General features: G+C 32.9%; 2 protein-coding genes and 1 long non-coding RNA gene across 6 annotated transcripts; 2 read left to right on the top strand and 1 right to left on the bottom strand.

The window, feature by feature from the left end:
- On the bottom strand, window positions 1-351 carry LOC144546773 (protein S40-3-like). Its single transcript, XM_078295321.1, has one exon. The coding sequence runs from the start codon at window positions 349-351 to the stop codon at window positions 1-3; it is 351 nt and encodes a 116-aa protein (XP_078151447.1).
- A 14457-nt stretch (window positions 352-14808) lies between these two features.
- On the top strand, window positions 14809-20746 carry LOC144546957 (condensin complex subunit 2-like). Of its 4 annotated transcripts, none has more exons than XM_078295548.1 (13): window positions 14809-15103; window positions 15625-15726; window positions 16346-16463; window positions 16788-16861; window positions 17669-17729; window positions 17960-18160; window positions 18594-18913; window positions 19002-19146; window positions 19234-19490; window positions 19587-19617; window positions 19856-20004; window positions 20168-20278; window positions 20383-20746. In XM_078295548.1, exons 1-13 carry the CDS (start codon window positions 14825-14827, stop codon window positions 20599-20601), a joined length of 2067 nt encoding a protein of 688 aa, XP_078151674.1. In that variant the 5' UTR covers window positions 14809-14824; the 3' UTR covers window positions 20602-20746. The 4 variants fall into 4 exon arrangements, with proteins under 4 accessions (XP_078151674.1, XP_078151675.1, XP_078151673.1 ...); XM_078295549.1 differs by having other exon boundaries at window positions 19252-19490; window positions 20374-20744; XM_078295547.1 differs by having other exon boundaries at window positions 20374-20744.
- A 1466-nt stretch (window positions 20747-22212) lies between these two features.
- LOC144547036 (uncharacterized) lies at window positions 22213-22711 on the top strand. Its single transcript, XR_013508971.1, has 2 exons — window positions 22213-22355; window positions 22488-22711. It is a non-coding gene; the product is annotated as an uncharacterized LOC144547036 (long non-coding RNA).
- The last annotated feature ends 287 nt before the right edge of the window (window positions 22712-22998 follow it).

The following is a 22998-nucleotide window of genomic DNA, read 5'->3' as shown; positions in this document are numbered from 1 at the left end:
TTATCCATCAAGGAAACCAGTCATCCTCCACACTGCATTGCGCACATCCCTGAGATCGCGTCCTTTCAGCGTTCGGCCTTGACCACTGCAAAGAGGAAATGCCAATTTGCCGGTATTTCTCTTGCGTGACACTAGAACATGCGGCGGCACCTGCTCGTTACTACACTCCTCTTCTTTCAACCAATTGGTCGAAGTACCCGGTATGGCAATTGGAGTCGAGGCAGTGCTGCCATTACCGTATTTCGATGCTCGACTGAGTTGATTAGCGGGATTGGTGACTGTTTCATACCAGATTGCATCTGTATGAAGATTTTCAGGCCACATAACTTCTGATTCAAGAAGCTCTTCCATGACAAAGAATGTTCTTTTGGGTTTTTTATTTTTTCCTATCTAGTGCTTGTAATGATTTAGCAGTGCAATTTGGGAAGAAGAGGTCGGAGTGGCCAGAATTTATAGAGAGAGATGATGCAATCATGAGGTTGTGGAGATGAGAGGAAGTGTTGAATGGATTGTAGATTTTTTATTTTTATTTTTTAGAAATTAAAAATTTAAATCTTCGAAAAAGAAATTGATCGTTTTAAAAAAAAAATTAGATGAAACTAAGAGAGGAGTCAGATTTTTAAGTTATACATATCAATCATATACAAATATCTAGCTGTGAATAAGAATCTATTTTCCACTACCTATAACTGTTACTCTAAACTATACTATATAGAAATAAGGTACAAATATACAAAATTAAAAAAATAACACAGGAATCTACTGATCCACCTCTGGATGGAACCTCGTCATTGATGCGGTTCCACAAGGACAGATTGCGAGAACCAGACCAATAGTATGGTTCCAACAATATTTAGACAGAGTTGTAGTCTGAATGGATTTAACAGCTGAAAAATAGTAGATGGTGTGGCCAGAAATATGCATCCACTAAAACTTTTTTTTTTTTCAAGAAAAAACAATCAATCTCTTTTCCAAAATTTAAAATTTTTAATTTCTAAAAATAAAAAATGCTGGATTGTTTGTGCAGCAATTGTTGTCAGCCCTATTTGCAAAATTAAGAATAGCAAAAGCAAACTTTAGTTGCTATATTTGTTCATAAGGGTGATGATAATATGCTATTAGACTACTTGGCAGAATTTAAACCAGATTAATTTTTTTTTTTTTTTATATTTTGCAAGTCAAAAAGTTTTGCAGTTGCACCATGAGGAAAATCTTTACCGGGTTAATTTACTAATTCTTACACAAGTTTAACAAGGTGTACTCTGTAGTCTGTACAGTGCAGCTATGTTAGTTTTTCTCCCTTGTATGTATCGGTCACACTGATTAGCAAGAAATACCTTAAATTTATATATTAATTTTTTTTTTCAAGAATTCAATGGAGTGTTTGCTTTGAATATTTTTTGAAACAACCATTGAGGCAATATTAGTTACAAGATGTCAACAATTAAATTAGATCTTTCAAATATGAGTACATGATCGACTTAATCTGTAATTTCATTTCGAGGAGGTTCAAATGCAACTATTTTTTTCTTGTATCTATCATGTCTCTATTTTTTTAAACAATAATGTTTTTAATTTTAAAACTATAATAATTTAAAATTTAAATGTCAAAACAAACTGTTAAGTAAGATTTATAGTATTTTTTTGCATATATAAAAAGATTACATGTCGATTTTTTTTTTTTGAATAGTATGAAGAGCTTACAAAAATACACCAATGTGGATAAATTATGAATGTTGTTTTTTCAACTTATTAATTCATATAAAATCAAAATAAAAAAGGATAGTTTTTTTATGTACGTGTAGAAAAATTAACATAAATTACATTTAATGTTTCTATTTTGACATATAAATTATATGATTTTTGTTATTAGAAAGTTAAAAAGTGGATGTAGGATAGAGACACAAAAAAATAAAGATATTTGAATTCTCATCTTTGATTATCTGAAATTATAATTGTACATTAATCTAGAATTGCAGTTGAAAGAAATAGATAAATTTTGGATTGCAATTGAAAGAAATAGAGGAATTTTAGATAATAAAAGTACGGGAAAATTGTAAAGTAACAAATTGTAGTATCTCAATCGTTCAAAATAGCAAGATTCCCCTTCACTGTTCTCAAAGGTTTGAAAAACAAGCCTAATTGAAACAACTGTCTCCTCCATTCGTCTCCAGTTAATACTGCCGAAATTTTTTTAATTATCACCCTAATAAATCGTAATTAAATTAAATGATTACCATGAGAAAGGGGAGGTAGCACAATTGACTAAAAAAATGTCCTAGAGTTGTTATACCCAAAGGTCGAGAGTTCAATTCCCCCTCATGAACCTTGGTAGCTACTACCAAGTTTTCAAAAAAAAAAAATGATTACCATCCTAATTAACATATTTCAAAACATATCACCCACGCCAATTCAGTTCGCACATCAAATTGGGCTGGTGCGCTGACTAGGGATGCGCACCGATTTGGTGCATAGACTGGATTGGTGCATCAAATTGGCCACTGCTACCCAGTATGCAAATAAAAATCACCAATTTGGTGCGCAGACTGGATTAGCATGGGTGGTATGTTTTGAAATATATTGATTAGGGTGGTAATCATTTAATTACAATTTTTTAATGTGCTAAGTAATTTTTTTTTGCTTAAGACTGCTCCATTTAGGGGTGGAAAAATACGAATCAGATAGTGGTTAAACTATATTCATATCCGCTTTTATATCAGATATTAGACGGATACGAATACAGTTTGAATATCAAAAAGATACGGATACATATATCCGTTTTTTATAATAGTGAATAACATAATTTTTTTTCATAATATATATTAAACTATATAGAATATATTTATTATTCAGATATAGTTAATTAAAATTTAAAATCATATCTGTCTGTACGAATATTCAGATATCCGTATCTAATTTTCGGATACAGTTTCAAATACAATCAGATAATATTCAACCTGTTTGCATCCGAATGCGTATCCTCTGCATTAACTCAAAAGGAAATTTTTTGAGTTAATGAATCTCAACCTTCTAATTTTAAACAGAGTCAATCCGACTCTTGCCTATAATAAGAGTCCTTTAATATATTAGTGCAAATTATATCCGCATAAATCTTAAAACAAATAAAATGGTCGATATGACTCGAAAGAGAATCTTTTGAGTTAATGCAGAGCATACGAATTCTTTGCACCCCTAGCTCCATTCCCCACAGCATAGGTCCTCAACTCCTTATTTGCATGCTTTTACACTTTATTTTTGGGTTTACTTGCTCCGGCCCCACTCTTCAGTTCATCATTGTTACTTTGACAGATGCACATATCCATACCAGAAACGGATTGAAGATTTTGATTAACTATAGAATCTCGTGAGTTTAAATACAAAATGCTAACAAAAATATATATATAAAAAAAAAAAAAAAAAAAAAAAAAAACAGATAGTAGCGACAGCCAATTTTTTGTTGGCTAACTTTCTAAAACAGCGGAGCTGTCTATTTTTTATATTTCGCTTTGTATTGAGCGATGTTGAAGTTATTGAAATTATAGAAATTTTATTTTGTTGCATTTATGTAAATATAACCTTAATTTTTTTTATCAATATCGGCAAACTTTACCGCTAACCTTAAAAAAAAAAAAAAAATTTAATGCCCGATAGAGATTGTATTGGGTTGGGCCTATATATTCTTTTTTAAAACTATTTCGGCCATACATTTTTGAATGTTCAAACTGAGAATAAGAATTAAGAAGTCCTCTGAGGCAAATTTTTTTTGCTTGAATAAAATTGCGAAATATTCTCTCTGCACATTTGTTGACTATGCTCTGAGAATAAGAATTATTTTCCAGCCGAAATAATCGAAGTAGTGACATAGAAACTAGATGGAGCGAGTTGAAATAACAAATAGAAAAAAAAAAAAAAAAAAACTTCACAGATATATTTTGAGATATGCTTATTTTCATAATTAAAAATAAACCCAAAAATGTAATAGTTGTACGTACGCTTTTACAGGAAAATAAATTTAGTTTAGTAAACATCTCCAAAACAGAACAATGAGATAAAATTCACATATGCAACTAACACACTAGCAAACCTTAATGTCCATATCCTATGTTGTATATTATATTTCATGTGAGTCCCACCTTAAATATTGGATTTTGAATTTAAGCTTCAATATTCATTCATTAATAATTTGGGCTCTCATAATTGTCCCCCATTATCTCCATAATTTTATTTGTTCAATCTCGTCCACATTTCTCACGATCTACAAGGAATTTTGCGAATCTAAAACCACGAACGTCTTCTACGCAATTTTATATTTCAAATGAGATCCATGATGACATACTTTCGAGCTCGTTGTTATACAAGTATTTATACCTCGTCATCTAAGTATTTATACCTGGTATTTTTCACATATGACACTGCTGACATTTAAAAGTATTAATATCAAGTATTACAAATATTTATACCTATGCATTTATGTATTTATACCTATGTGGTCAACTATTTTTGTTAGAGAAAGATTGACGCAGGTAAACTCATGAAATTTCCCACATAAATTTGACATCCAAACACGCCCTTAGACCCTGTTCGGTTGCGTTACTATTTTTCTCCGGAAAAAAAAAATTCAGTACCTTTCAGTTCAAACTGAATTTTTTTCAATACTTTTCAAACTTTTCAACCTTTCAGTATTTTTCAGTTCAAACTTTTCAGTAATTTTCAACCCAAATTGAATTTTTTTCCCCACAAAAATAGTAATTTTTAGTTCAATTTCTGTGCCCATGCCCATTTTCAATTGGAGACCGAACAGGCCTTTAATGAGGTGAAGTTATGCTGTGGTGTCACTAGTTGTCAAATCACCTTCCGTAAAAATAAAAATAATGAGTTGTTTGTTGAGACTTGAGAACTTTTACTTGTTGAGAATTTTTCACTAGTTGTCAAATCAACATTCTATGAAAGAAATAAAATATGCTTATTTGTTGAGAACTTTTACTCTTTTGCTATATACAATAAATTATAATTGGTATTATTTATATAATTCAAGGGGTAATAAAAGAAATAAGACATGTATGATAGATCATGCAAAACACTCCTTCCCTCTTCTTCTATGTACACATAAGAAACTTGTTGTAAAGCCAAATTTAATCAAGATTAGAAGTACAGTAATTTTAATATTGGAAAGGTGCGGCTAAAATTTACGGGCTAAGATTATTCTAATTAAATAAATAAAAGATGAAATATGAATGATTTTGTAATGTTGATGAGTAACTACAAAAACAAAATTTTATTCACAAAAATTTTGAGGGAGAAATCTTCAATTTCAAAAAATTTGACGGACATGAGAAATTGATTCAAAAACAAACTTATACTTAGTGACAAAGCAAAGAGAAATACTGAAAGACCCATATATCCTGAATGACGAGTCTGGAACCTCTACATTACCTCACCGTTTGAGTTTGAATCTAGATCGTCAACCGATCAGAATTCGGGTATTATATATAACAAACGTACCGGATTCAAACTCAAAAATTGAGGTACCTTATTTGATGTGAATTCCTGAATGACTTGCATGGGCACAATGAACAAGTCATGTAGATGCACAGCTATATATATTACGTGAATATGAACATGTTGTGGAGATAAATTGAAATTTTATAACTTGTTTTCGTATTATCGGCCCAATTGGAAATTAATTATGCCCCATTTTTTTTATTATAAGGGCCAATTTCATGTCATAATTGAATAGCAGCATAAGGTCAACCCAATAGAAATTCCAGGCCTAATCTCGTATTTGGCCCAAATAAAAGACCTTTGTTTCTGAAGAACAATAATTATTTATTCAAGAGACCATTGTTATCATTTTCATTTTTTTTTAATCATTTAATGAGATCCGATTTTGTTGGTTAAGCTTTTTCAAGTGATTATCTAATAATGTGTCGTGATTAACATGCCGTGACTTTGGTCTTGTACTGTGCCGTGCTGTGACCAAGTGAACAATGACACGTGCCGTATCGTGATCAAAATGTTAAGGGGTGGTCACGGCATGTGAGTCACGGTGACTATTCACGTGATGTGTTCAAACGTAACTGGTTACATTTCTCACGTTGACTCGCGTGACTTGCGTGCCATGACTATTCATATGCTGTGTCCAAACGTAATTGGTTATGTTTCTCACATGTAACTATTTTTTTCATAATTTAAGTTAGTTTATTCAATTTAAGTTATTTTATTCAAGATTCAACATTTAATTAAGACCTGACGGTCCTAATTACACGTGACTCGCGTGATTACTTGACGTGCCGTGCCAAATTTTTCAAAAGCACACAGCACGGAACAGTCACACGTGCCGTGCTGTTCCGTGTCGGAGCCAGCTCCACCTGGCCACTTTTCCCACTCTAATCAGCAGTCACTCCCATTGATTTGTTAAAAAAGAAACAAGAAAAGTAAAACCAATACGGCCCAATTTCTGATTTGATATAATTGGGCTGGGATGCAGAACTGGGCCTTGAATGAATTGATGAATTGAAATCGTCGGATTCAAAAACAACAATACCTAATACCTAAGGGTGTGCTCCAATTGGAGGGAACGGGAGGGCGAGTAAAATATTGAGGAATTAATTGCTCCACAACTCATAGTCCGGGGGAAGGGAAATACGTACAGAGTACGAAATTCGTCACCCCCAAATCGGGGGTGTAGCAAGAGAAAAAGAGGGTCCACCTTGCTAATTTCGTGAGTTACCCTCTTCCTCTTCCCGCGTGCGTCAAATCTCCATTTTCGCTGTCTCCGCTCTTGTTCTCAGATCGTATTTCTCATACGGTAGTGATTTGTCTTCGTTTTTATGGTCTCCGTGGATGATCTTTGATACAGTAAACTATTTGAGCACTAGTAACGAGTTATAGTTTACATATAATTTTTTATCGTGAGATTAGTTTGTGCCTACTGGCTAAAAAAACCAAGGCATCACTTAAAACTTTCCATTACTCCTAATCTCTAATATTTTTAGTTCTCTTGTACCTCCAATACCATGCCCCTCCAAAACAACTCCTAGAAATTAGATAACTAATTTAAACAAATCTATTCTTCAATCGTTATTAATGAGATTTATTTCAATTATTATTTGGGTTTAGCCTTAGTGAGTATGTATGCACATTGTGGGTGTATAAGGATGCACATGTGGTGTTTGATGCAATGCCTTTGTTAGAATATATGCAATATGTCATTAATTGGGAGGTAATTAGATAACTATGACTAAGAAAAGTTCAATTGCTGATCAATTAATCTTCTGTGTTTAGTTTCAATTTTACATGGAGATCCAGTTTTTTACATGTTGTAGCAAGTAGTGAATTTTGCTTAATAATAGTGCTGGAAGGTAGTGTGAGATAGTTAAACCAACGTACAACCGGGTCAAAGTTAGTTTTGCATTGAGTTACAATTTTGAGGTTAAAACTATGTAATTTTTTGCATTCTTTGACCTCTTTTTCTTCTTATGGCACCAAAAAAGAACAACTGAATTGGGTTTTTTTCAGGCTGCACCAATTTTTAATATGAACATGCATGGTTGCATAGTTCTTCTAATTGATGCAATGTCTATATAAGCTATTATTTATCTTAGACTCAAGATTTAGTTAGGCCTTGATTTATTTCTTTCACGTGCAAAGCTATTTGAATAGTTAGTTTAATTCTGGACTGACAACATAACACACCTATCTCACTCTAATGTTTTTGTTCTCATTTTTTTTAATTTGAATGCATGTTATTGTGGCATTGTTTGCTTCTAGTTGCTTTTCTCTATTAGGAGAGGATTCTGCATGCATTTTTCTACGACTGTTGCCTAATATTACTACTTCGTTAAGAGCATTTGCTGCTGTTGTTCTGATGGTTGTCCGTGCTTTATCCAAAATTCGGTGCACATTTGATGTTGCTTCTAGAGCTTACAAGGTGCATTACAAGAAAAAAAAAACTGGTACCAAGTTTTCATAATGATTGTATGATCGAGCTTGTGTAAATACTATCTGGACATGTAACAAACATTTGAGCTATTTTTTGTTTGTGTAATTATGAAAAGATTGGAGGTATATACAAAATTGTACTGGTACTTTGTGGTCTGTACCAACTGTACTGGTACGCTGGTTATACCATTTTGGGAAACAATTTACACTTGATAGATAGAGTTTGTGTAAGATATTATAAAATGCTATTTGCATCAATGAAGTTGCTGAAACTATAAAAAGCTGAACCGAAGGGTAAAATAGTTATTATAAAATGCTATTATAAAAGTATGATATGTACCACTAAAATGCTATTTACAGTATGTACAGTATTGTGATATTTGTAACTTTTTTGTTTTTGTCTTTGCACTGAGCTATGTATCGTGAAGTTTGTATTTTTTGTTGTTGTTGTTGTTAATGAAAAGTTGTCTTTTGTTTTGATGCTTGCATCCTAAGGTGCTGCTGGTACACGTACATAATCAAATTACATTATTATAATACTTTTAAAGTTTTTTTGTAGTGTGTTAATTTGGCCTGATTGAAAATAGCATTTTATCCTTTAATTATGCATTTTCTTTTAATGAAAGATTAGCCACATGTATAACACATTTGAGACATGGTATTAACGTACTGGTTCAAACTTTTAAGCTGTGATGGTTAGGGCTGTCAAAAAAGCTCGTGGCTCGTGACTCGCCTCTAGCTCGCTCGCTAACAGCTTGCTCGATAGTGGACCAAGCTATTAACGAGCCAGTTCGGCTCAAGCTCGGGCCAAAATAAACAAGCTGAGCCAGAGGTTAGCTCAGACCGAGCCAGCTCGGTCCATAACCAGCTCGGCTCATTAGCTGATTTTTGTGTTGATTTATATGTTGTATGAATTTAATTGTATGAATTGGCTTGGTTGTTGCATGAATTGACTTGACTATTGCATGTATTTATAATATTTAGTGGGCTTGGCTATTGCATGTATGAATGAGTTTTCTTATTTTATATTTTTGAATTTGTATAATAGCAGTTCAATAAAGTCCAGTGAGCCAGCTTAGACTGGCTTGTCACAAGCTGAGCCAAGGCTTTTGACTCGGAAGACTTGTCCAGCTCGCTCAGTCCAGGCTCAGGCCAGAATTAACGAGCTGAGCCAAGACCCAGCTCGTTTATAGCCCTAGTGATGGTAATGGTACCACAGTTAAGAAGTTGCTTTGTAGATCTTTTCCATCTATTTTCTGTCTTATTTTATCTATATTCTTGTTGATTCCTTAATTAAAATGCTTTTGTGTTTCTTCTTTTATATTTTCACAAGTAAGAGGAATAGGAAAAGATATGAAATAAATAGAAAAAGACAGCCATTCGTAACCGGTTACAATATGTGAAAATGCCTGGTGAACTATAGTAATACCACCGAGATTTTTAAAAATACCAAAAAAAAAATTATTTTATTAAAAATAACCAGGTTCCAGCCAGATTTTTAAAAATACTTAGGCCGTGGAAAAAATCTGCGCCCCGGAATTTTTATTCCAGGTCGCGGAATAAATCCGCGCCCCGAAATTTTTTTTTTAGAGTTTGGAGAAAGAAAATATCCATGGTTTGGTTTTTTTTTATAATATATGTATAATATATGTATAATATATATATATATAGAGAGAGAGAGAGAGATGGGCTATTGTGCATTGCAATGCATAGGCCATGGTGTGCATTGGACCATAAATCACCGATTCAAAGTCCAAATAACCGATCCAAACCGTTCATCTTGTTCTCCATATTAATATGTGCTTGGAGACCAAATTTTACATTTTTTGGAATTTTTTTACTATTTATTAAGCCACTTTGAAAATCGCTGATCCAACGGTGACTGTTTGGAACAGTAAAATCAGAAGCCACCGTTGGATCAGCGATTTTCAAAGTGGCTTAATAAATAGTAAAAAAATTCCAAAAAATGTAAAATTTGGTCTCCAAGCACATATTAATATGGAGAACAAGATGAACGGTTTGGATCGGTCATTTGGACTTTGAATCGGTGATTTATGATCCAATGCACACCATGGCCTATGCATTGCAATGCACAATAGCCCATCTCTCTCTCTATATATATATATGTATATATAATATATGTATAATATAATATATGTATATATTATGAGGAGGGATCAAGTTACAACAAGTTACAACAAGTATTTTCTACATTTTCAAAGTCTAAATCGTCGATCCAAACCGTTAGATGTGATCTCTACAATAAAATGTGCTTGGAGACCAAATTTTACATTTTTTGGATTTTTTTTTACTATTTATTAAGATGGGTACAAAATTCAATGGTATGAATTTGACTAGTTTTTGTACCTATCTTAATAAATAGTAAAAAAATTTCAAAAAATGTAAAATTTGATCTCCAAGCACATTTTATTGTAGATATCACATCTAACAGTTTGGATCGACGATTTGGACTTTGAAAATGTAAAAAATGCTTGTTGTAGCTTGTTGTAACTTGATCCCTCCTCATATATTATATATGTATATATTATATTTATATATAATATAATTACATATAATTAAGATTTTTGTATAATTATATAATATAATATAATTATACAAAAACCTAAATTACTCTAAATGCAAAAATCTAAATTATACTAAACAAAATACCGATCGTTGTACGTCTACTGTTGAACGAAAACTTAAACTGAATTTTTGAGGCACTAAACGATGTTTTTTTTAAATTCTGATGCTTCCGATGTGACGATTCCCAATGTACCACTTGAGCAAAATCGGATCCGTCTCGTCCCCCCCTTTTCGAAAAGTGGTCATACGCGTAAATCCGACATTCTTAGCCAAAGTTATGGCTGTTTAAATTTTTTTCGAAAGCTGAACTTTGAAAATTCACAACTAACTGTAAAAAAATCCAAATAAATTGAAATTTGTGTCAATTTTGTATATTTTTGAATGCTCTACATGCTGGTGTAATCACTTTTACAGTTTGGTCCCTGTATCAGTCCAGACTTGCTGATTTACCAGTAAAGGTCAAATTTGATATACATACATACATACATATATATATAGAGTGGCTAATATGCATTCAATTGCATATGGACCGAAGTGCTACCGGTCCAAATTTGATTTTTCAAAATCCAAACGGTCAATCTGAACCGTTCATCTTGTTCTCCATATTAATATGTGCTTGGAGACCAAATTTTATATTTTTCTGAATTTTTTTACTATTTATTAAGTATTTTACAAAATTGTTGATCCAACGGTGGCTGCTAATTTTACTGTTTTGTTAAGCTACCGTTGGATCAACAATTTTGTAAAATACTTAATAAATAGTAAAAAAATTCAGAAAAATATAAAATTTGGTCTCCAAGCACATATTAATATGGAGAACAAGATGAACGGTTCAAATTGACCGTTTGGATTTTGAAAAATCAAATTTGGACCGGTAGTACTTCGGTCCATATGCAACCGAATGCATATTAGCCACTCTCTATCTCTCTTTCTATATATATATATATAGAGAGAGAGGGAGAGAGAGAGAGATGGGCTACGGTGAGTTGCGAAGTAAAACGCGTTTCTAATTTACGCCGTATTTTTATTTTGAAAGTCCACACGTTAGATGTTTAATCCATATTGAAATGTACTTGGAGACCAAATTTTACATTTTTTGGAATTTTTTTACTATTTATTAAGCATTTTTTAAAATTGTTGTTTTGCTGTGAACAGTAAAAAACAATAAAATTTTCTGGATCATCAGATCAGCGACTTTCAAAATTGCTTAATAAATAGTAAAAAAATTCCAAAAAATGTAAAATTTGGTCTCCAAGCACATTTCAATATGGAGAACAAGATGAACGATTCGGATCGACGTTTTGAACATCAAAATCGCAAAATATGAGCGTGAAGTAAAATAGTCGCTTTACTTCGCAACTCACCGTAGCCCATCTCTATATATATATACATAGAGTAGAACTAGGATGCTCTTAAGCTCACCAAAGTTTTGGCGAGCTTAACTCTAAAACTCATGAAATCAATTTCAAATGACAAATCCGAACCGTTGAAACCCGCCTACCTTACGTGTGATGCATCTACATGTGAAATTTTTAAACATTCGAATTAATTTAGTATAAAGTCAAGCGGTCAAAATTAGAAGGTTAATAAATTAATTTTAGTGCATTCATTTTTTGAACGTTTTTGACCGCTTGACTTTATACTAAATTAATTCGAATGTTTAAAAATTTCACATGTAGATGCATCACACGTAAGGTAGACGGGTTTCAACGGTTCGGATTCGTCATTTGAAATTGATTTGATTAGTTTTATAGTTAAGCTCACCAAAACTTTGGTAAGCTTAAATGCACCCTAGTTCTACTCTATATACATATATTATATATGAGAAGGGATCAAGTTACAACAATTTTTGAGTTACAACAAATTACAACAAGCATTTTTTACATTTTCAAAGTCCAAATCGTCGATCCAAACCGTTAGATGTGATCTCTACTATAAAATGTGCTTGGAGACCAAATTTTACATTGTTTGGAATTTTTTTACTATTTATTAAGATGGGTACAAAAACTAGTAAAATTCAGACCATTGAATTTTGTACCCATCTTAATAAATTGTAAAAAAATTCCAAAAAATATAAAATTTGGTCTCCAAACACATTTTATTGTAGAGATCACATCTAAAGGTTTGGATTGACGATTTGGACTTTGAAAATGTAGAAAATGCTTGTTGTAACTTGATCCCTCATCATTATATATACATATATTGAGTATGGATAAATTGCTACCGGTAGCACTTCGACCTAAGTGCTTACGGGATCATATCTTAGTATTTGATGTTCAAACAACAAATTCAAACCGTTAGATTTTCAATCTATATTAAAATGTGCTTGGAGACCAAATTTTACATTTTTTGGAATTTTTTTACTATTTATTAAGATGGTTTGAAAATCGGTGTTTTTATTAAAATTATGTACCATTAAAAAACAGCGATTTCAAACCATCTTAATAAATAGTAAAACAATTCCAAAAAAATGTAAAATTTGGTCTCCAAACACATTTTAATATAGATTGAACATCTAACGATTTGAATTTGTTGTTTGAACATCAAATACGAAGATATGACCCCGTAAGCACTTAAGTCGAAGTGCTACCAGTAGCAATTTAGCCATACTCTACATATATTATATTATATATACATACATATATATAGAGTTAGGCTGGGGTGCTATGGATAGCATAGTGGCCTCCCGTGCTACGGCTCAATATTCAAGTTTTCAAAATTCAAACGGTTGATCCGAACCATTCATCTTATTCTCCATATTAATATCTGCTTGGATACCAAATTTTATAATTTTCTGAATTTTTTTACTATTTATTAAGCCACTTTGAAAATCGCTAATCCAATGGTTTTACTGTTCTGTGCAGCCACCGTTGGATCAATAATTTTGTAAAATACTTAATAAATAGTAAAAAAATTCAGAAAAATGTAAAATTTGGTCTCCAAGCAGATATTAATATGGAAAATAAGATGAACGGTTCGGATCGACCGTTTGGATTTTGAAAACTCGAATATTGAGCCGTAGCATAGAGGCCTCTATGCTATCCATAGCACCCCAGCCTAACTCCATATATATATAGAGAGAGAGATGGGCTATGGTGCATTGCAATGCATGAACCCCCTTATGCATTGCACTATAATCACGGATTTAAAGTCCAAACGACCGATCCGAACCGTTAGATGTTTAATCCATATTGAAATGTGCTTGGAGACCAAATTTTACATTTTTTGGAATTTTTTTACTATTTATTAAGCATTTTTGAAAATTGCTGTTTTGCTGTGAACAGTAAAAACAGTAAAATTTTCTGGACCATCAGATCAGCGACTTTCAAAATTGCTTAATAAATAGTAAAAATTCCAAAAAATGTAAAATTTGGTCCCTAAGCACATATTAATATGAAGAACAAGATGAACGGTTCGGATCGGTCGTTTGGACTTTAAATCCATGATTTATAGTGCAATGCATAAGAGGGTTCATGCATTGCAATGCACCATATATCAAAATCCAAACGGTCGATCCGAACCGTTCATCTTATTCTCCATATTAATATCTGCTTGGAGACCAAATTTTACATTTTTCTGAATTTTTTTACTATTTATTAAGTATTTTACAAAATTGTTGATCCAACGGTGGCTGCACAAAACAGTAAAACCGTTGGATTAGCGATTTTCAAAGTGGCTTAATAAATAGTAAAAAAATTCAGAAAATTATAAAATTTGGTCTCCAAGAAGATATTAATATGGAGAATAAGATGAACAGTTCGGATCGACCGTTTGAATTTTGAAAACTCGAATATTGAGCCGTAGCATAGAGGCCACTATGCTATTCATAGCACCCCAGCCTAACTCTATATATATATATATACATATACATATATTATACATATATTATAAAAAAAACGAGTTTATAAAAAAAAAAACCAAACTATGAATATTTTATTTCTCCAAACTCTAAAAAAAAAAATTTGGAGTGCGGATTTTTTCCGCAACCTGAGTATTTTTAAAAATCTAGCTAGAAACCTGATTATTTTTAATAAAATATATATATATATATATATTTTAAAAATCTCGGGTAATACCATATGAGGACAAAGAGTTATATAAGATAAAATATAAGTTTAAAATCATAGATATAATTTTGACTATCCTTCCCTCCCTTACATCTGTAGAGCAAGTAATCATTTAAAAAACTTCCCCTTCTGTCCCGTCCCTTGCTCTCCCCTCTAAAGTTTCTGGAGCACACCCAAGGGAGGGAAAATCGAAAAAACTTTAAAACCTCCTCTCTCTCTCTCTCTTCACCATGAGAGATCCACAAGCAGAAGCTGATCTGCAAAACCCTCGACCAGCGCGCGTTCAGGATCCCGATCGGATAGCCCCACTCGGCTCAAACGACGACGAACTTGAGCGTGCTCAGGCGAGAGCCGCCGCGCGCCGACGCCGGTCTTCCCTCTCCGTATTGTACGCGCAAGCCGCGGCTGCTTGTCAAGCCAACGGAGAAGGGAATGCGAAGTCGGATGTGATGGATAGAGAACAAATCTTGGAGTTGTATCAGAACTGCATCCGATTAGCTTCAGAGAATGTACGAATTCTACACTCTCTCTCTCTCTCTCTCTCTTCAGAAAATACCTTCGCCAAGTGTACTGTGCTATTTTTGTACAATCACCCCTACAACTTTTTTTTCTCTCTGCGAAAAAATGATTTTCTTAATTTATTTGCGATTAGTCCCTTGGTATTTCTTAAATAGTTTTTGGAAGCACCGTTTGGGTGTCTCCAGGGTATATATGCGAATTACTTTCTTTAAAGGTTGATTTTGAAAAAAAAATTTACACTCTTTCCGCCTTTTATTTTTCCCCTATCTATTTTTGGAAAAAAAAAATTCTTTCGCTTTACCCATAAATTCCTGCAAAATCTTCCTTTTTATATGAATACTTAAAAATTTTGAAATTAACAAAGGAACTATACAATGAACGGGGATGAGGTTCTAAAGTTGTATGACCGTTGCCTGAAGCTTTTCTCAGATAATGTCTGTACGGTTTTCTCTTCTTCCCTATTACATTTTTCTTATTTTCTGTTTGATTTTTATTTTCTCTATGTATGCAGAAAATTAACCAAAAGAATACATGGGAACTTGGTCTAATCGACCACTTAAGCGAGGTTATCAAAGCAGATACAGAGCAAGATACTGAAACCAACTTTCAGAAGGTAACTTCTATTCTCTTAACTGTTCGTTTTAAACTACATAGTGATCTTATACCATTTTTGCCAAAGAGATTCCAAAATTTCTCTATGTGGAACTGAGACTTGACATTTTCTGGGATGTTCACAAATAACAGAAAACTGTTGAAATTTATGTTAAATACAAACAATATTAAAGTTGCCACTAGCTTCATATTTTGTCAATAAAATTGCTTTCTAACCAGTACAAACTAAACATCTCAAAATAAATTTACTCTTTTTTCCAAAAAAAGAATTCTTAAAATTTGATTTATGGTACAACTGTGTTATAAGTAGGGGCAAAGAAGTCACCATTTTTTCAAAAAATTGTTCCTTGTTACTCATCTAATTATTGGGTCTTGCAAGAACTTCAAGAAATTTGGATCTCGGTTACTAATGTCACAGTTCTGGTGCAACTTTTATAAGGGCCTTTATCATTTTTATTGGGCCCAGTTGAGTTCAGAAGAACCAAAGTGAGAATAGCATATCCTATTCTAAGAAGTCATTTTATATTTTTGTTGTTTTTTTACTGCCCATTGGACTGTGAGTTGTAACATATAGAGACCAAAGATGGTATGAGTTGATTAAATGTGCATGTAATGTGAAGGCGAGCTGTACACTGGAGGCAGGCGTGAAGATATATTCATTAAGAGTTGATTCAGTTCATGCTGAGGCATATAAGGTGCTTGGTGGCATCAATCGTGCTGGTAGAGATGATGACAAAGGTTAGAGTTTTACCTTGAACCTTAACACAAAGTAAAATTAAAGTTTAAAAAAATAAAGAAATAACAAACATAAAAAAAATTAAACTTCAGGTTTTGACCAAAGAGATCATTTAAAACCTTAATACTATGCTCACATTGTTATTGAAACAAGAGCGAAACCAAATTACTCCCTGGAGAAGATCCAACACTGATAATCATAGATTTTTAATCTGTTGTGATGTTTCGTAGGAAAATCTATGTATATATGAAAACCCTTTTTGGTTCTATTTTTGTGGATATGATTTTTTTTTTTTGACGGTTTACACCAATTGAGATTTATTTTAGATCTGGAAGCAAATGAAGATAATGCTACAATAGCAGGGGAAGAGGGTCCCTCAAAGAAGGAGACTAATAGTAAGGTATGCACTCCATATATAGATAAATGAATCTAAACATTTAAGTTTCACTTGTACTTGATTCAATTTTTGGAAATTCCCAAATTAGCCGCTAAGTACCAAAAATTAACTACAATTGTGCAATTAGAATGCTCAGTAATCCTCAATTGTGCCTGTGCGCCATCTAAACCAAGTTAACCTCAATTTGACTTAGTATAAGTTTGTGCCGATTTGTGCAGTCAGGTGTAGGTAATCAGCAACAAACAATGGTGTTATATATATATATATATATAGAGAGAGAGAGAGAGAGAGAGAGAGAGAGAGAGAGAGGCTAATATACAATCGATTGTTCCTAGCCTCCTGTACAACCAAGTCGTTTTTCCATTTTGAAAGTCCAAATGATCGATCCAAACCGTTAGATGTGATCTCCATATTAAAATGTGCTAGGAGACCAAATTTTATATTTTTTGGAATTTGTTTACTATTTATTAAGCCACTTTGAAAATCGCTGATCCAACGGTAGCTTCTGATTTTACTGTTTGGTTAAGCCACTGTTGGATCAGTGATTTTCAAAGTGGCTTAATAAATAGTAAACAAATTCCAAAAAATGTAAAATTTGGCCTCCTAGCACATTTTAATATGGAGATCACATCTAACGGTTTGGATCAATCATTTGGACTTTAAAAATCGAAAAACGACTTGGTTGTTCGGGAGGCTAGGAACAATCGATTGTATATTAGCCTATCTCTCTCTCTCTCTCTCTATATATATATATATATATATATTTGTGTATCTACAAACAAGTTACATAATTATTTCATATCAAAGCAGGCATCTCCCATGTCAACTCTAGAGTCTTCATTTGAGGCCCTTAATGTGAAGAAATTTGATGGTACATTAACCTCATCCTTCTTGTATTTTGCTATCAATTTTATCTACAATTGTCCCGACTATGAAAAACTGATATCTGGTAAACACATATTGAAAAAATGATATCTGGGAAACACATATTGAGATTATTTGAATAATATTGTATTATTCTCTGAAGATGTCAACCATATCCCTCTCAACTTATTACTCTACTATCATTTTAATCATTATTTGTCTAATCTGTAACCCTAGTTGCATTCACGGTGGACCCGCTATACCACCAGACGACAGCTAAGTTTGATGAAGGTGGTGCCAAGGGTCTCCTATTGTACAATTTGGGGGTGTATGGTGGGTGTCGTGTGCTCTTTGATTCGTTTGAAGTACCTGAGAAGTGTGGATTAACTGATGCACCAAATTACAAGAATGCAACGATTGATCTATCATTTGCCAAAGGTTTTGTCTTTTTGTTTCCTCCCCTTCAATTTCTCGTTCTCATTTTTTATGATTTGATCACCTGAACAAATTCATTAAATATGTCCCATCCCATTCATATATGTGAAGTCTCATTTCAAAATATGCTTCTCTATTTAGTATACCATTATTAAAGTAATATCTTTCTTTTAGATAAGGAAGTCCAAACAATGTTTCTTATGCTTTTTCATGGCTATTTTTATCAGGTTTCCATTTACTTTTAAAACTATTTAGTTAGAAAACTCCAAGCCAACTCAAATCAAATGAAGGAAAAAAGAAAAGAAATGCTCACTATCAGTAAAACCATACTGGTACAAGTACAACAAGTGTAATGCATTTCATTACATCTCTGAAATTTCTCCTAATGCTTAATACTTGCCATCAGGCTCCAAATCTCACCATTTTGTTTGCACAGATTCAATTGAGAGAATGATGCTTGACATGCCTAATGAAAAAGAGATATCTCCTACCCTGAGGCTTATTGTTGAACAGTTTGATGAAGAGAATCAAAGGCCACCCTCTGAGTCCATCTCTTCTTTGGATCAAGCCCCAGTTTTCACAGAGGAGACGATAGATGGAGATGCTAGTAATACAGATATGGGGTCTGGTGTCAGTGGAGATGGATTTGCTGAGTGTGGGCCCTCTTGGAATTTTGATAATGAAAATGATAATTTTAACTATGATGATGATAGAGAGAGCGTGGTTGATGAGAGCACATTTCCTTCTAATGAAGAGGTGCTTTTGCCTCTGTTATGTTTCCTTTTTGTTGTTTGAAGATCAGCAAAACTGTACAGTGACTTAATTAAGTTCTGCTCAATTGTAGGGAGATGGTGAGTACATGCATCGGGATATGTGTGAGGATGAAAAGTTGGAGAGAATTACCGATTTTTTGGTGCAAGGTTTAGGTTTTTCTTCAAAGAACAATGCCTGGGCGGGCCCTGACCATTGGAAGTTCCGTAAAATCAAAGGTATTAGAAAATCTTCTCTACATTCACTTTTCAGTATTTTATATGTATAGTAATTGTTGAAATAGACTGTAATAATATCTGATTCAGGATCAGAGTTGAATGCAGTTTCGGCCGGCAATTCAGAAACAGCACCAAAAAGGTCTAAGAGCAAAAGAGATCAACCGGATATCGATTTTACAAAACCTCTTGATAAGCAGGTTTTGGAATCTTTATTTGCACCCCCAAAAAATCCAAAATCTTTGCTGCTCCCGGCCAATAGAGCTGCTTGTAGTAACAGGCTTCCAGAAGATTGCCATTACCGGCCTGATAGCCTTGTCAAGCTATTTCTCCTGCCTGATACAATGGTAATTTTTTTTTTTTTTTTTGCAATCTCAACGTTCATTTCTTCTTGTATATGTGACTGTCTTTAATTTGACAAATTTTGTTGTTATCTCTTTTAGTGCCTTGGGAGGAAAGGAAAGAAACCATCTGGTGAGTTAGTGGTTCTTCTCTTCTTCTCTGTTTTTTGTAATCTATTATTCACTAATATAAGAATCGATGCCGTAGTATGGATATAATAAACCAAGTAATCAGAGAGAAAGACGCAAAATGAGAAAAGGTTGCAGTTGAAGAAATTAGATCTTAAAATTTATTTTAAGTGGTGTTGATCTGGGTGATTTGCCTGCATTTAAAATTGAGTTTTTTGAAATTGATTTGAAATTTGAAACAGGTGAAGAGAGAGAATATGAGAATTATGATGACTTTGAATCACCACCATCATCGTGGGATCATGATGATGTCATGAGTGATAATGGGCACGGCTTTGGAAATGATTATAACATGGGCGAGCCTGGATCGCTGCTTTGTAAACCTCGCCAGGTTTTCTTCTTGTTTCCTTTGTTCATCTTTTTTGTAGTTTTGATTTAGCATCTCAACTTTGGGCCAATTTTGAGTGGTGTCGATTGCTCAAGTTAAGAACTGGTTGCTCTTCATTGGTTATTATATTAATTGTTCTTACTAGTAATTTGTATATCGGTTTCAGGTGAACAAGATAGATGTAAAGTATGACAAGGTGTCGAAGCAGGTGGATGTGCATGCCCTGAAGGACATGTTATGGGGCCACATAAAAGACTCTGTCGAAGATGTCCAAGCTGTGAGTTAACATACATACTATAAACTAATCAAACACTTTCCCTACGCTTGATATTTGAAGTCAATACTAATATCTCCATTTGTTTATCTTGATAGGAAAATGAGGAAAATGAGGAAGAGAAGGAAAAGGAGGCAACAGTGACCCTATCTGTGATTCTGCATCAATTCCTGAAAGAATCCCCAGATAGGGACATTTCGCCACATCTATTCTTCATTTGTCTTTTGCACTTGGCAAATGAGCACGGCTTGGCTTTGCATGATCGGCCAACATTAGATGAGATTGACATTGTCATTCCCTCTTCTTCTCCATCCGTCGTCACATGATCTTTAAATTTCACTTGGCTTTTTTGTATTTGGTTGTGGTTCTATGATTGTTAGAACCTTGGAAAAGGTTCTCTAAACCCGGTGCCAAACCTGTGTATTATAAATATCTTAATGTCATGATTGTTAAGTTTTAAGCTTTTAGTTTTTAAACTTTATGCTAATGAATCTACAGCTATTTCATTAAAGGAGAGAGAATTCTCAACTTGTACTAGTTATATGACTCATTGCTGACGAGGCAGCCTTAAATTGATAACGATGGATATATAACAGATTGCAATAGCAGCCGAGGCCCAGTCAAGAGTCGACTATAAATTAAAACTATTTCATTTTTTCCTTGTATCAACCAATGTTGACTCTACTTTGACCTTATAATTAATTGCATTTAGATATAAATTCCTATTTGTACATGCTTTTCTTATCCAATTTTTTGGTTTCTCAGAAATTATTTTAACAGTTTTACTAAGAGGCGGCTCTGAATTGAGAAATTCAACAATCACTTGAAATTTTATTGCAGAGGCCGAGGCGGCTACGTACTGAATTAGAATGTTCACACCAGGAACTTACTAATTCCCACTTAAATTCCCAAACCCGTTCGGACAGACAATTTTTTTTCAATTATTCCTATATTTATTCCCACCACAGTTCCTATATCAATGCAATTTGGTAGGAATTAAAAACGGAGCTCGGAGTGAATTTGTTTTTTCCCATCCCCTCTCTTTTTCTCTTTCCGCAAATTACAGTACAAATAAAACTAAACTTTTTTTTTGTCTTTTTCCTCTAGTGCTTTGTACATATATAAGCACCCTCTGTTCTCTATAATTTTAATGGTGGGACTAAAGACCTAAACTGATTCGGACACAAATTCACTCAGACATCATTAAATATTTCCTGTTGGCGCTCTCTCTATGTACTTTATTTATTATATAATGCAGATTAAAAAATTAAACCATGATAATGGTAAACTAAGTAATAAGAAGAAAACAAGTATTATACTGATTAAATACACCTTATTTAATTATAAAAATATTTGTATTTTATAAAATAATGATATGTTATGATTCAATTTATTTAATTAATTATATGTAACAATTTTATTAATTAAAATAATTATATAAAATTATGTTTACCAAATGTTACAATTTACAACCCATTAAAATATTAAATTTACAATATATTATTGGTCTAAATAAATAGATGGTGGTACGACAGTTTTTTTCATTGTAATTTTATGTTTAATTAATATAAAAACAATTTATATTTAATTACTTTTTTATATTAAGCTAACTTTAACTTAATTGGTTAAAATCAGAACATAACACTATACTATTCAAAAAAGATAATTAAATAAAAAATTATTTATAACTAAATAAACCAAAACAATTAAATAAATATGCATATTTCAAAATAAATCAAAATTTTCCGCAATTAATCCCATGATACAAACGAACACTCATTTTCTCATATTTTCATAATTAATTCCATACATTCCATACCCGTGGGTTCCCACTTTTTCAAAAGTGAATTCCCATTCCGTAATCCCGTGACATCCGAACACGCCCTAAGGCTACATTGGGATGGGATTCTAGTCATATTTGCAAACAAGTGAGAGAAAGAAAGTAGAGAGATGGGTAGAAGTAGAATGGAGCTCTTCACCATCACACTAATCAAATTTGTAGTCTTTTCTGCTCACCCTAGTCCTACCTCATTTGTGCTTGCAAGACCCAACCCATCTTTCAAACAATTTCCTTACTTGGGTGACTTTTTCTTAATTTAAAGACATATTTTTTTGTCAATCCAGTATTTTTAATTTTCAATAATCTGACAAAAATAAAATATTTTTTATGAACTCATACATACATAGAGAGATAATTCAAATTATTTTTCAGGTGTTTGCAATCAAATTTGCTGCTGCCCGAGGATTCTTGGGGCAAGTCCGCCACCGCCAGTTGAGCTTGCCCGGACTGACCTTCCTCCAAACTGATTTTCATCTACCTATTTCTCCATTTAATGAAAATGGAAGCTCAAGTTATCCCAATGTGTTGTTATTAAACCAAGTTTGTTGTTTCTTTCTTGGTCAAATAAATGGGATAAAAATCCTTTATAAGCTCTACTCCTGCATTTTTCCTTATCAAATTTATTCATCTTGTACTTTTTTCTTGTGTGTGTTTGAATTACGATTACTGAAAGAAAGAAATAATAGTTGTGTTGCTCTTCTAGCTTCAACCTGTTTAACAAACTAAACAAGTAGAAGATTAACATCACAAAATTTAGATCAAATGATGCATGTAATTTTAGCAAACAAAATTCATCAAACAAAACTATCATCTAAAGAATAAATTTGTATGTTTTTATTTCTGGTATGCATCCATTTTTTTTTCTAAACATTAAAAAGAAAAG

Source organism: Carex rostrata, chromosome 30, assembly GCF_964058835.1.
Source record: "Carex rostrata chromosome 30, lpCarRost1.2, whole genome shotgun sequence".
NCBI classification, from domain to species: domain Eukaryota; kingdom Viridiplantae; phylum Streptophyta; class Magnoliopsida; order Poales; family Cyperaceae; genus Carex; species Carex rostrata.
Note: the sequence above shows the minus strand (reverse complement) of the source record. Positions and strands in the feature narration are given on the sequence as shown.